Genomic DNA, 14681 nt, shown 5'->3' on the forward strand with positions numbered 1-14681 from the left:
TCAAACTTGAGAATAATGAGAGAAAAAAAAATACCCTTGTTGCACAAATTGTGTGCTTTCAGATGCTTGAGAAAGGCTTCAACTTACAAAACTACATTCTTTCTCAGACTCAAATATAGTGGGAAATTATCTCTTTCTCTAAACGTATTTACTTCAGAGGGAGTCGTTTTGATATTATCAACAGCTCTCCATTGCTCGTTCCCAAGTAAATTTGTATGCTACATTTTGAGTAAAAACCAATGCCTTTAAAGGCGTTCTCTCAATGTTTAAAATAATATCAACAGCTCTCTGTAACTCGTTAGTAAGTTGTTATGCTATATTTTGAGTAATGACCAAACTTGTCCAGTGCCTTTAAGGGGTTTACCTTTGACAAGAAAGCATGTCAAATCATCAGTGATTATCACTGAGTCACCAAGAAAGGCAGTTTGGAAGCAGGGCTCACATCTTGTTTTGATTCTCGTTCCAATGTTTGCATTAAAGCAGTATTTATAACCGAGATTAACTAAACTCGATTACTTGATCCGTATTTGGTTTTGAATGCATTATTCGGTTTGGGGATGCAGTATTCCAACGGGGCGATTTTGGTGTATCCGGATACATCAGTAATCGAAATCGGTGTTGATGTATTCGACCCCAGGGCCGGTTTTGATTCGTCATTTGTGCCAGAATAAGGTTATGATTTGAGACTTCCTTCCTTCATGTTTTGTAGTGACGTCACGTAAGAGTCTTCATATCAAAGTAATTAGCGATAATCGAAGTTGATCTATACGTGTATTGATAAGATCGAGTTGGTGCATAACACACCATCAGTCACCATCAGTTTGGGTACTTAACATCTACTAAAACAAACTGTAACAGCTTAGTGTCATGTAACTTCACTTGTAAACACAGTGGCTTGTTTGCTAAGACATCTTCACTTGGATTTGCTGGTTCTGTTTTCCTCTTTCGTGTCTTCAGATAGCTGTTATAAAATACATAGAATTTCATCTTTGTGAGGGCAATGCCATTTCTATTTTACAAAAGGTAACATCTAAAAGTATATGGGACTCGACACTTTTAAAGGGGCACCAAAGCCAAGACCGGGGGCACCAGGGGACAAGGCCTAGGAGCCTGCGCATTATCCAAGGCCTGCTAGTAGTATTTAGTATTACATTGGAGTTGTGAATAACTTTGGATACAACTCGTCATGAAGACGGTCAGAGCACACTGATCTAATGTTGAGCAGAAACTCGCCCATATTCAGAACCGCAACTACTCGCAAAAGAGATTTCTTACATGGTGTCACCGCAAATCTTACTCTTAATAAGTATTCTTATATCTTGGTTATGAAGGAAAAAAATACGGTAACTCTGTCTTAATGTATAGCAGTAAGCACATTGATAAGTCTTTGCTAAGCTGCAGAAGTCATAAACACAGATTATTACACCAAATGGTTAGGAGGGCATTAAGGTAGAAATCTACCTCCATGGTAAGGGGAAAAGGTTGCCCTTTCTTTGCCCATGTTGGTTCATCGAGTGAGGCGAAGATAATCTATTGGTTAGTCAATTAATGGTCAACTTCACCCCATTGGTATCCGAAGGACAGAACTGTCCATGAAAACCAAATGAACGCAACAAATTCCCCATGTTTTATAGACATGTACTATGGCTATAAGTCAACCCCCATTTAAACGAGAACACATTCCCTAATGTTTTACAGCAAGTCTTTTATTGGTTCAGATTTGTCCTCATTGACACGGTATAGCAATTTGATTAGAACCCACATCTGGTGTCGTCATTAGAAGCCCGTAAAGATGTCGGTTAATTACACCCGTCACTGACAATAATCAATTAACTTTGACATCAGAGTACAGTGTGATCATAAGAGTTACAACCTTGTCAAGATAAGACTGTTGGTTAATACAGAGATAAGATCACCAACTTCTTAATCTTCAAGGGGACTGTTTCCTTTAAAGACACTGGACACTATTGATAATTGTCAAAGACCAGTCTTCTCATTTGAACCCAATTGGTCGTCAAAGTTGCGAGATAATAATGGAAGAAAATAAACATCCTTGTTACACGAAGGTGTGCTTTCAGATGCTTGATTTTGGGCACTCAAAGTCTAATTATCAGGAGGTCTCGAAATCAAATTCAAATATTATAGTGGAAAATTACTTCCTTATCGAAAACTACGTTACTTCAGAGGGAGCCGTTTCTCACAATGTTTTATATACTATCAACAGCTCTCCATTGCTTGTTACCAAGTACGTTTATGCTAACAGTTATTGTGAGTAATCACCAATAGTGTATAGTGTATTTAATTCAGAGATAAGATCACCAACTACTTCAAGGGGACTACTGTTTCCTCAATGTCTTACACAGAACCAATGGTCGCCTTGGTGTCTCTTTCTCCGATTGGACAATCAGATCTTATCGGTTATCTTTGAGGGATTAAGCCTTTGATTGAGTTATTCTGTCTTAATTGTTTATTAGAAAACTGGAATTGTTTGGTAAGACCATGGAGGTAGACCATAGACATTTCTGTGGTAAGATACTGCTGAGCGTGGCATAGATCGAGGGTTCGAATCCCACCCGAGTAATATGCCTGTGATTTTGTTTTCACAGAGCTCTTGATTGAGTTATTACAAGGCTTTACCTTTTGGCCAAATTGTTTATAAGAAACTGAAATTGGTTTGTGATACATCTGCTCTGGAGTTGCAAAAGTCCTGGGTTTGAATCCCACTCGAGTAATATGCCTGTGATTTTGTTTTCACAGAGCTCTTGATTGAGTTATTACAAGGCTTTACCTTTGGCCAAATTGTTTTTTAGAAACTGAAATTGGTTTGTGATACATCTGCTCTAGAGTTGCAAAGGTCCTGGGTTCGAATCCCACTCGAGTAATATGCCTGTGATGTTGTTTTCACAGAGCTCTTGATTGAGTTATTACAAGGCTTTACCTTTGGCCAAATTGTTTTTTAGAAACTGAAATTGGTTTGTGATACATCTGCTCCAGAGTTGCAAAGGTCGTGGGTTCGAATCCCACTCGAGTATGCCTGTGATTTTGTTTCACAGAACTTGGGACAGGGAGTATTGAGTGCTGACAAACTCGGTGTATGGGAAAAACCAAATAATATTTGTTATCCCCAATGAAAGTTTAACATCTATTCAAACTGAAATAAAGTAAGGATTTGAAACTTTGCATGGTGGAAACACGATACAGTAAAGGTTTGCGGTAACGTGTAAATCTGAAATTGTGGATTTTGAAAATCATCTCGTTGCAAATTATTTATTTCTGACAATTTCATAGACACCCCATAAACTAGATTATAAAAATGTCTGATCCTAAAATATATGCAATGAGTTTACCATATACATGGAAATCCTATTTTGCTCAAGCTTCGGTATTGTTAAAAACTAGTTTAAATAAACATTATAGCCATGTCTGGTCCTAAAATAGATTGAATGACATTACCATCCTAAATGAAATTATATTTGAAAGTTAGCTCGCCTTTCCATCACCCCAGTGACCTGCGGTTCAAATCCCACAAGGACACGGGTTGAGAAGGGGAAAGCACAACACTGTGCAACCTGATTTATAAATTACCAAAAGGCAGGACAAAATCACATGGGGTTATTGGCTGAGAAGTTTCAAAGACCTGTGCAAAAGAACTTCTGTATGCACAAATATTGTGTTTATCTTGTATCACCTTAATATTTCCAAAAAATAGTTGAATCAAAAATGCCTGACGTTTCGAGTGACCCTAGCAGAGTCTTACTGAAAGGCATATTAATGACATTGTTGGCTTTTATGTACATTTAGTTGTAGGTCTTTTTGGCATGTTTGGTCGGTAAGCGGTTTGCAAAAGCTAACTCTATTTTCCCTAACTATTCACTGCAAACTAAGTAGACTATAGAACTACACCATGTACACTCACTTATACCATAGGTCCTTTTGGCTGAAAGCAACAATTAATTTCCCTAACTATCTTTTTTTTTATTGTCAAACTAAGTAGAGATAAACCATGGACACTCATTTATACCATAGGTCCGTTTGGTTGACACTATGGCAGTTTGCAACGGCCAACAGCTAATTCTATTTTCCGTAAAATAATATTCTATATCTTTCGATTGCCAAACTTATATACCATGTTCGTTCACTCATTCATTATCATATGGCCGTTTGGTTGCAAGCAGTTTGCAACAGCTAATTATATCCCTTATTGTTCTATATCTTTCGATTGTCAAACTCAAGTAGAGATATACCATGTACATGTACACTAATTTATACCATAGGTCCGTTTGGTTGAAAGCAGTTTGCAACACTTAATTTTATCCCTTATTGTTCTATATCTTTTGATTGTCCAACTGTAGAGATACACACTGTTGAACGATAGAGCTAGGTGCTAGCTCTATGGTTGTACATTCATTTATAGTTTATCATAGATCCTTTTGGTTGAAAGCAGTCTTCAACGGATTGTCATTTTCCCCTTATCATTCCATGTTTTTCGATTGACAGTTCCTCCATGGTCAGACTATTAGTAGAGATACACCATCAGGAATAGTACAAATTGATTTCCAAATACTCTGAATAACTAGTCCGTGTCCAAGTACAATCTCAGAAATAAACTTGTCAACATCCGAGTACCACAGACACCTCTCGCACTTAGCGGTGAGAGAGAGAAGTGTTCGGCAAGGACTTACCGCTAGTAAATTAATCATCTAGAGCGGTTGACTCAGATAGCATGGAGTTAAAGACAGTGGACACTATTGGTAATTGTCAAAGACTAGTCTTCTCATTTGATGCATCTCAACATATGCATAAAATAACAAACCTGTGAAAATTTGAGCTCAATCGGTCATCGAAGTTGCGAGATAATAATGAAAGAAAAAAAACACCCTTGTCACACGAAGTTGTGTACGTTTAGATGGTTGATTTCGAGACCTTAATAAGTTCTAAATCTGAGGTCTCGAAATCAAATTCGTGGAAAATTTCTTCTTTCTCGAAAACTATGGCACTTCAGAGGGAGCCGTTTTTCACAATGTTTTATACCATCAACCTCTCCCCATTACTCGTTACCAAGTGAGGTTTTATGCTGATAATTATTTTGAGTAATTACCAATAGTGTCCACTGCCTTTAAGGAGAGCTGTAAAACCACACAAATAAACACTTTCTGTCTCTCTATTTGCCGGAATGAGATGATGTGGTAATTTGAGAGGAGACATAATGGGTTTATTTCAAAGATTGATGGTCGTTTGGTGGGCCATTGAGTTTGGAAGAGCTTAGTGTCCCACGAAGAAACAAGGTTCTGTGTTTGTATCAAGTCTACTTCGTGACTAATGCAATAAAAACATATAAATGAATTACATTAATGGGTCTTTTTGACATATTAAGAAGTAAAATTAATCATGAACTGGCTTTTCTAATACTGCTTTCTTCAAAGAAACAATGTTTATTTTCGTTTGACTTGTGTCAATAATTTGAATTGCTATCCACCGCGCCTTTTCGTCAATTTAGAAGTTAAATGAACAATTGACAAGACAAATGATTTTGCTATTTTACCATTGGCTAAAGAGGACAGTATACAATTCACGCCAGTTGTCAGATAAGAAAATTTGGCAGTATGAATAATGATCATTCCCTGCCTGTAGTATTCCACGAAGAAACGAGTTTTTGTTTGGACGTGTCTGGACTTGTGTAAAAATAATTTGAATTTCTATGAACGGGTGCCATTTTTGACAAACTAAGAAATTAAGAATCATGACCGGACAAACTACTTTTCTAAATTCTAATGCAATGACTAAGTGAGACTGGTATAATGTCAAACAAATAAGTGATTCTGGCATTATACACAATGATCATTCTCGGTCATATTATAAACAGTAAAGACAAAATACGATATAAAATTAACAAAACAATGACAGGAGACTAAATAATTTTCTTTTACCAAAAAAATGAGGACTGGTATAAACGTCACATAAGCAAATCTGGCAACATGAATATTAATGATCTGTCATGACAAGTTCAAGTTATTAGAACAAAAAGTGAAAGTGAACTTACCATATATGGTATCCATAGAAAGTTGTACTTGATGATTATCTGTTAGTGCTGAGCCATACTGTTCCACGCACCTTCCATCCTCCACACTGAGAAAGCATAGCTGAGTCTCTCATGTGCCATATAAGAACAACTCCCGATCATCTTCTGGTCGGTCTCATCACTTCTTAAGACCTGGTACAAGAAGTCAATATATCTGGATGCCAGCTTCAGAGTTTGTATCTTGCTCAGTTTATCCGAAGGCAGGGTTGGGATGATCTTGCGTAGATTCGTGAAGGCATCGTTGAGGGATTGCGTTCTTTGACGCTCTCGTACGTTCGCCATGACGCGTTGGTTCTGTAAGTCATCGAAGCTCTGTGGTGGTGAGGCCCCCTTTCGGCGGTTCTTTGGACCGGAGCAATGCCCGTTTAACGACCCTTCCTCGCTGGCGTCGGATTGCTCATCGTCGTTTGAGCCGCCCCGGCTATGGCGACGTTTCCTCCCGTGCATGAACCGCTGCTTGAGCAGGTCATTCCCGTTCATCAAGCACTCGTGGTGCTCTGATATCGTCGAGTGTTTGGTCATACCTACAACTGAATACTGGTTCTCGGAGTGGCTCATCATATCGCTGCTGTGGTTGTTGTTGCACCTCGAATCACCCGGCTCCATCTTCATAGCACCCGGGACCATAGTCAACCTAGCCGGCAATGCAGTCGGTGGGGCCCTGCTGAATGCAGCTGTGTTTCTCGGTGTTGGCGCTTCAACTGTACTCGTAGTAGCCCAGTCGTTCTTACCTGTAGACAAGTTATCAAAATATGGACCTGTATATCCCTGCCCGAGCTGACACGATGCTGAAAATTGCCTCTTTTGTAGCTGGTCTGCGAATGAAGTAAAACCAAGAAAAACTCAGAGTTTCAAGTAAAAAATCATGAAGAAAAGTGTTGTGTAGTTCCGACACGTGTGTATATGACTTATGTCACTACTATAACGCTGTGTACTGTTAGCCACTGCGGTGATTGGATGTGCAGTATATACCGTACTACAGTGTTTTGATTATTACAGCGTGTGATGTGTGTAAGTTGAGGGCTCACCACCACGTACGTCTACACTGACCGGACGGTCTTGTCCATGAATCTACACCGATGTGGTGGAAGGGGCGTGGTCACGTTGCCTAATAGCAACAAATACAGGTGCCAATCGAATGGCTTGATAGAGGCTTGGTAGGAGCTTTGCGCATGCTCTGTGGAGCGGTTGTTCTTCACACGTCGCGTATCTCGCAGTAGGAATTGAAAGTCTTACGGTCGGCGATAGGTGATTTTTATCATATTTGTAGATAGCCGACATGAATTGTTTTATTTAGAAAATGAGGATCTAAATTGTTATCTGCCATTATACGTGAACGCCGCTAGAAAGTGTAATCTTTTTGTTTGCCAATTCTTATTTCGCATTGTGTTATCCCTCATCCTAAGATCTGTCTGTAAAGGATTTTGTGATAAACGACCGAAAAGAAGGTCCTTTCTCTGTGAAACGACCGATAACATTCGTAAAATAATTTTGCTATAGACGTGACGTTGCGTGTAGTGGCCTAGCGGATAAGAACACGGTAACTCAGCTCTAGGGTTTCTGACCAGCAGTGTGGGCTCGAGTCCCGGTTGTGACAAGTTTTACCATGACAATTTACCATACTTGCTTGTCCTTCGGATGGGACATTAAGCTGTTGGTCCTGTGGACTGGGATTGGTAGTGCTCGTGTATGAGAACACTTCATGGGCGAGTAGGGGTTAACCCTGTTGTTTGTGGTTCACGTAGCAAGCATCCTAGTTTACAGGTTTCCTCAGGCTTGCGAGGTACAAGACAAAGTTCACCTATAGAGGCATCCTTGGTTTCATTACCGAAAATATACAACGATAAGGTTTTTTCGAATCAAAGCTGTGAATGACTTGGGGTATGAACAATGATTTGGATGACTGTACTATGCTCAAGGCTCTAAGTTGGAGACAAGAGTCTTCACAGAAACAATGGATAAGTAAATAGAATTTCAAGCTGGGTCTCACACATGACTCTCTTTCTCTTGATTAAAGACACTGACGTCGATTTCACGAAACTCTTCCTAACTTAAGACTAATCTTAGGACTTAGGACGAGTCAAAACCCTGCACTGTAGCATGCAAACTTTAAGATTAATGTGAAATGACCCCTGGATAGCTTATTGTTTTTTAATACAATAATTGTTTAATCTAAAGCTGCAACTAGTATTCGGGTAGTTCGGTAGCAGTGTTTACTGATTACCCACGATATCGGACGATAGTACTGAGGGTGAAATGCTTCCCTGTGGCTTTTTATCACCAAATAAACCGTACTTTATGTCGACCGTCTCGTGGAAATAGAGTTTTCTAAAGTTAAGACAAAATTGTGCGCAGCTTGGCACCCCGAAAAATGATTATTGACAAAATAGTAGGATTCCATAGAGGCCTACATAGCTCAGTTGGTAGAGCGCTGGCACGTCAATCCGGAGGTCGTTGGTTCAAATGCCGCTCAAATCAACTGTATTTGTTCTACCAAAAATCTAATACAAAGGAAAAAAATGCTAAATGAGACAAAATAAGTTCTGGATATCTTCTTAGCTTAGGCTTACGTCTCAATTTTGGTTATTGAATGTGTATGTTATTGTTTTTTATTTAGCGCCATGAGCACTTTGATATATTTGTGCGCTTTATAACTTTTCATTAAATATTACAAAACAAAGTTTACCATCTCCGGAAGCGGTACCTCTCACCGCTTGAATTGCTCGGGTTAGAACGCCGCGGTAGACGGTCGCCCCCGTGTCGTTCCAACCGGTACGTTACGCCACAACTCCCGGACTCGGTAACCTACAGTGCTTCTTACACGGTAGGGGTGTAACTATTTTGAGCCTTTTCCCTGCCGTTTTCTTAATTATTAATTAACCAGACAGGTGGAATCCCGTTGCTTTGAGTTAAAAAAAGGACAAGAGTTGAACTTTTTAACCCTTTTGTAGCTTCTTGTATGATTAGTATAGTCTTCAAATTATTGGAATTATATTAGTTTTATTTACCCTTTGTGTGTAAGCACGGTAGACTCAGTATTCTGTTACGGTTCTGGAAATTCTTCTGCTATTATCTCGAATCTAAAACTCTGTAGTAAGTTAAATTTCAAGGTATAACAATACTCAATGAAACCCAAGCTCTGGTGTTCCAATCAGCAGAGCGTGGGTTCGAATCCCAGTCAGGACTTTTGTATAATTGAGCAAGAAACTTTACCTCAATTGCTTTGTTCTGTCGGATTGGATGTGGTAGAGAAATACAATACAAATTCAATATATAAGAAAACATCGAAGGGGATAATAGCAGTTACTGTTTGAGTTTTACGGGGAAGAATATTAACGAAACAGTTGTTTTTATCGAGGTATCCCAAAGCTTTTGGCCAAAAGTATTAAGATCAAATTGATAACAAATGATTGTCGAAATGTGTAAAAAAATCAATACTTATAACTTCATATGCCTATGTAGAAAAATCTGCTTGACAAAATGTCTGTCTAAGCGAAAATTTAGAATGGGCATCAGTGACAACAATGCATCAGAGTGTAACTTTGACTGTGGTAACCTATTATTCGCTAAGCAAGACTTTCCTGTGCTCAGCACAGGCTTTATGAAATTTGGCCCAGTTGATTTCGTTACCTAGGTCTATCTGCGTGAGTATTGTCGAACTTGTTAGTCTAACTGTGATATATTCTTACTGCTGAAGATGATGTTGATATCATCCACTCACTGAAACCATTACAACTCCAAGGAGGGAAGAGGTTAAAGGTCATATGTTAAAGGTCATGGTGTCGTCATGCAAACGACCCATACAAAGCTGGCAATGTTGACGTGTTGTGGTGACTGTATGCCAAGTTATAGCCTAATTGATTACTTGATGTCATAATAACGATCATGCAGACTCTGATTGGTTTGGAAATCAATCCAAACTTGTCATGATCTTTAAGATTATTCTTTATAAAGCTCATCGGTCAGCTGTGATTGTTTGTATTGAAGCCCCCTTCACACGAGAGCAATTTAGCTAGGCTATCTTGTTAATCACAGCATGGGTTGTAAACTTCTACAAAATGTTCCCTCATGTGAAAATACAATAATGTGTGTAGTGCCCAGTGCTCTATAGTAACGCAGGAGGTGCGATACAGTTCTGGCTCTGTGCTGTGTGCAGGAAACATTCAGACATGTTGTCATGTTTCCAGAGAATATCACATTGAATTCTATGCTCTTTTAAACAACATTCTCTTGGGACCAGTCTTCTTTGGATTAAAGGCATTGATATTCATCTTTGAGAAGGCAATAATAGCTGTATTGAAGTCTTCTACCAAGTAACTCAAGGCGCTGAGTATGACCAGTTGTATCCCTTGGTGCATCTCAACAAATGCATAAAATAACAAACATGTGAAGATTTGAGCTCGATTAGTCGTCGAAGTTGCGAGATAATAATGAAAGGAAAAAACACCCTTGTCACACGAAGTAGTATGCTTTCAGATGCTTGATTTCGAGACCTCAAAGTCGAATTTTGAGGTCTCGAAATCAAATTCGTGGAGAATTACTTTTTTCTCGAAAATTACATCACCTCAGAGCGAGCCGTTTCTCACAATGTTTTATACTATCAACATCTCCCCATTACTCGTTACCAAGTAAGGTTTTATGCTAATAATTATTTTGAGTAACTACCAATAGTGTCCACTGCCTTTACCAGTTAGGGATGCATTGTGGGGGCCAATTAAGCACCCCAAATACACCTGTTGGGTGTTTGATGTAATTGCTCGGGGAGCAATTAGGGACTTTCTGATTTTGAGTTAGTATTGTTTGATTTTTCACAGAGGAGGTTTGAGTTAACCCCGTAAGTTGATGATTAGTGCAACTGCAATTATTATATTTTCAACAAAGAAAATACCTTTAACAGTCCTCATTTGCAGTCTAGTCTTAGAACAAGGCGTTTAGTGAACACGTTCCTTTGGTTGTTACTTCAAAACATTGACAGTTACTTTGACATGAATTACCGCAGAGCAAAGAGTTTGATTTACGTCAAAAGGACAACTCAAAACAAATAATGAGGGTCCAATTTCATAAGGCCTGTTGCATATAAACTTGTTTTACATGTAGCCTGCAGAGAAAGTTTGTGGATAGGGAAGACAGTGTAGCCACGAAGACTGTTCTGATTGTTTTTTTCCCCAGGACATGGGTGCAAAAATTATTACCAGCCATGGAATATTATAACGTTACCATATTGCTACGACTGGTATCCTTGGTCGTTTATTGCTTAGCTAAGAAATTTGCTAAGCAGATTTGTTTTGATCACGAGCTTTAAATTGAACTCAGATAAGGCCCGCTTATCTTGGTCATTTATTGCTTAGCTAAGAAATTTGCTAAGCAGAATTGTCTGCTTAACAGCTTCATATTGAGCTCAGATAAAATCCGTTTACCATCCAACAGATAACCCAGTGCTGCAGGAACACTATCCTGTTGACTTGTTACAACCCTGACATGTTTTAGTTGTCTGTGTACAAAACCCAGTTTCTGTGATGTGGTAATATTACTATTATTGTTATTGGAGAAGAAATGCAGATCGGTTTGGGAGAAACAAGAGGCTGATACAAAGGAAGCTTACTCCAATGTGTGGATCTCGATAGAACACCTGCAACCAATAATGACAAGTCAGACAAAGACTTAGACTCTCTCTCAAGAAATGGGTCATTATATTATGAATCCCCTCCTCTAGTCTCTTCTCAAGGTTCTTATAAAAAAAACTCATAGTATCCCGTAGGGCATACAGCTTGTCGTTAATTTGCGTGAACAAATTAAACCTTTTGCACACCGAAACGTTTCGATTTCATCGATGACTCGTCTCTAGTCGTTTCCGAAGCCGGCAAATCGCAGCCAGATGCGGCCGACCGGGCAAGAAATGGACTCCATATTTGTGTAGCTGCGCGTAAACGAGTTGAGGGGCCTACACCCTGTTCGCTCTGCTCTTGATGCCCTTCCTCCGTGGGTCTTGAGTTGTTCACGCATACTACACCAGCTACTAATACCCGTTGACGTATGTCCCAACAAGACACTTACTGGGTCTTAGTGACGTGTAGATTGATAACTAGTCCATTCTATCACTTTTACCTGTCATAAAAATCCAAGAAAGTCGGTCATAGATTGTTCTTGATTATTTACTTTCCCACAACGTTCTACTCATCACGTTTCATTCCACTGATTCTACGAATCATATCTCGTATTGTATCTCGTATTTTACCACACACAAAGGTGAGAGTCATTGCTACTTATGAAAAAGTCTGAAACTTGGATACAAATTCAAAGGTATGTTGAAATGATGTCATTTCTACCGTTTGGTAACCCCCGGGGTTATAGATTCCACCGAGCTTTTGGGAACAGTCTCCAAAAGCACTCAAGAAGTAGACCAATGAGCAGGATTTCGTTATTTGTGGGGAAAAAAAATTCTGATTTTCTTCACCAGGCCGACATAAAAAGTCTGAATTCAGTCAACAGTCTGAACAATTTCATCCCTGCACACACGATCCCGTGAGAATTGTAAACTCTGGACTAAGCGGCAGGCCTAAGCAAAGAGAAAGAACAAGTTTCAAAGAGCTGATTTCATGTTGTCGTCACCTATTTCGATTTTGCACTATTTCTGTACATCAGTGTGTCAATACACATCCGTGACTTTCCTATCAAATATTAACCGGAAGTAATCCGCACGACGTCCGCAAACGCAAACATCTGCACTGCCATGACAGTTACACCTGTTTATGTGGCACTTAACCTCGATCCTCGTGACCAAGAAAAACAAATTAGTTCGACCCCTCGCTTTGTTGTCCGCAAGACTCATCGGGAAGTCTTTCCCCTGGGTATAAGGATGCCTCGTGACACGATGTCTCTTCTCACCCTTGACGAAATACAGTTATTATTGTTTTCAAGAGTGCGTGGCAAACGTCTTGAATCCTTAACGACAGGTATTCTTTCTTTCACTAAAGGAAAGTTTGAATGCAATCAAGAAAGCTAGATATTGATGTGACGTCATATACTGTCTTGTGATGAAATGATTTGCCCGAAGCTAAAATGATGAATGCCATCAGTTTATGTTGGTTTGTGATTCATGTAGCTATGCATTATGATGGTGATTTATGTTTGATGTACTGAAGTACTGTTGTTGTATAGATGTTTACGTCTCTGAAACATATTGTACCATAGATCAACGTCTCTATCCTTGCTCTTAAAGCCAGTGGACACTTTCGGTTAACAGTATTGTCCAAGGCCCACACTTCGTGTTTCACAACTTGTATATAAAATAACAAACCTGTGAAAATTTAGGCTCAATCGGTTTACGGAGTCGGGAGAAAATATCGGGAAAACCCACCCTTGTTTCCGCACGTTTCGCCGTGTCATGACATGGTTTTACTATAAATCTGTAATTCTCGTTGTCGAGAATTGATAAATGTTTTAACGTTTTCTCAAAAAGTAACGCATTTCATGGAATAATATTTCAAGAGAATTCTTTCACCATTACCTTCTGTAAACCCTGTAAGTTATTTGTAAATCAGTGAACTTTTTTTTCTTCTTTTCTGTTCCGAAAGTGTATAATGGCTTTTAAGCTTATAAATTCCATTGGTTTGTAGTTAAGGTAGCCACACATAGTGAAGTATGTTTTAATGTGTTGTCGTGACGTCATTTGTTGTTGTTTAGGTGATTCAGTCTTTGAAATGTCTCCCATAAGCCATGTCTGAGTCCAAGAATGGACTCTGCTTAGACTACCACCAATCCATTTATGCATATTCGCTATGAAGAATGTTTCATGTATAATAGTCTATGAAATGTCTTGTAGCATAAAGCAAGGTATTGGTCCTTAACCGCATGCCCTAAGCTTGTACCTGCTCTTTGCTTGCTGTCATTGTCAACTTGTACCAGTACTATAAGCTTATGAATACCACGTTAGTTATCTTATCAGTTTTCTGTATATCGGTGATTGGAATAGGCTAGCCAAGCGTACGCATGACCACGATAAATGCCCAGAGGGGGTGACATAACTGAGAAGTATTGCCGGGGATCCCTGCACCGAATCACCCCTAAGGAGAGGCGGGGAGTTACCAGTCTACATGCCCCGGAGGCAGGCTCCAATCATCGGCTGGGAATACGACGTCTGTCGTCGCCCCCTCGATTGAGCCGTAGGTTTAATCTTATCCAAACTTGGGAAGATTAAGTGGGGATTAGAGTGAGTCTGTGAACTGGTATCTTGTATGTATGGATAAGCATTGCTGTATCAGGGCTATTGTTTTATCATGATTGACGGCTCAAACCAAGACAGACTTTAAATGACAGTTAGTTTGATATTGAACATTGGTCATTAACGTTTGTACAGCGAATATCAATGCTCTGTTTTCGCAATTGGACATTGAAAATTCACATAGGTTTGTACAGCGAATGTGTTGTTTCAGAAAGATAGCAACATGATACTAGTTCGATAGTGGACATTGGACATTCACATAGGGTTGTACAGCGAATATCAATGTTGCTTTTTCGAAACTGGATTTTGGACATTCATATAGGTTTGTACAGCGAATGTGTTGTTTTTGCATGACAGCACCTTGATCTAGTGTCTATGCTA

General features: G+C 39.3%; 1 protein-coding gene across 1 annotated transcript in view; it reads right to left on the minus strand.

Annotated features, from left to right (window-relative positions):
- LOC117300291 overlaps positions 1-14681 on the minus strand; it is an 84660-nt gene that overhangs the window by 22304 nt on the left and 47675 nt on the right. The window contains exon 2 of the mRNA XM_033784026.1: positions 6041-6921. Coding sequence (XP_033639917.1) covers positions 6083-6921 — 839 coding nt within the window. The 3' untranslated portion in view covers positions 6041-6082. The remainder of the gene's footprint in view (positions 1-6040; positions 6922-14681) is intronic.

Source organism: Asterias rubens, chromosome 15, assembly GCF_902459465.1.
Source record: "Asterias rubens chromosome 15, eAstRub1.3, whole genome shotgun sequence".
Taxonomy (NCBI): Eukaryota; Metazoa; Echinodermata; class Asteroidea; order Forcipulatida; family Asteriidae; genus Asterias; species Asterias rubens.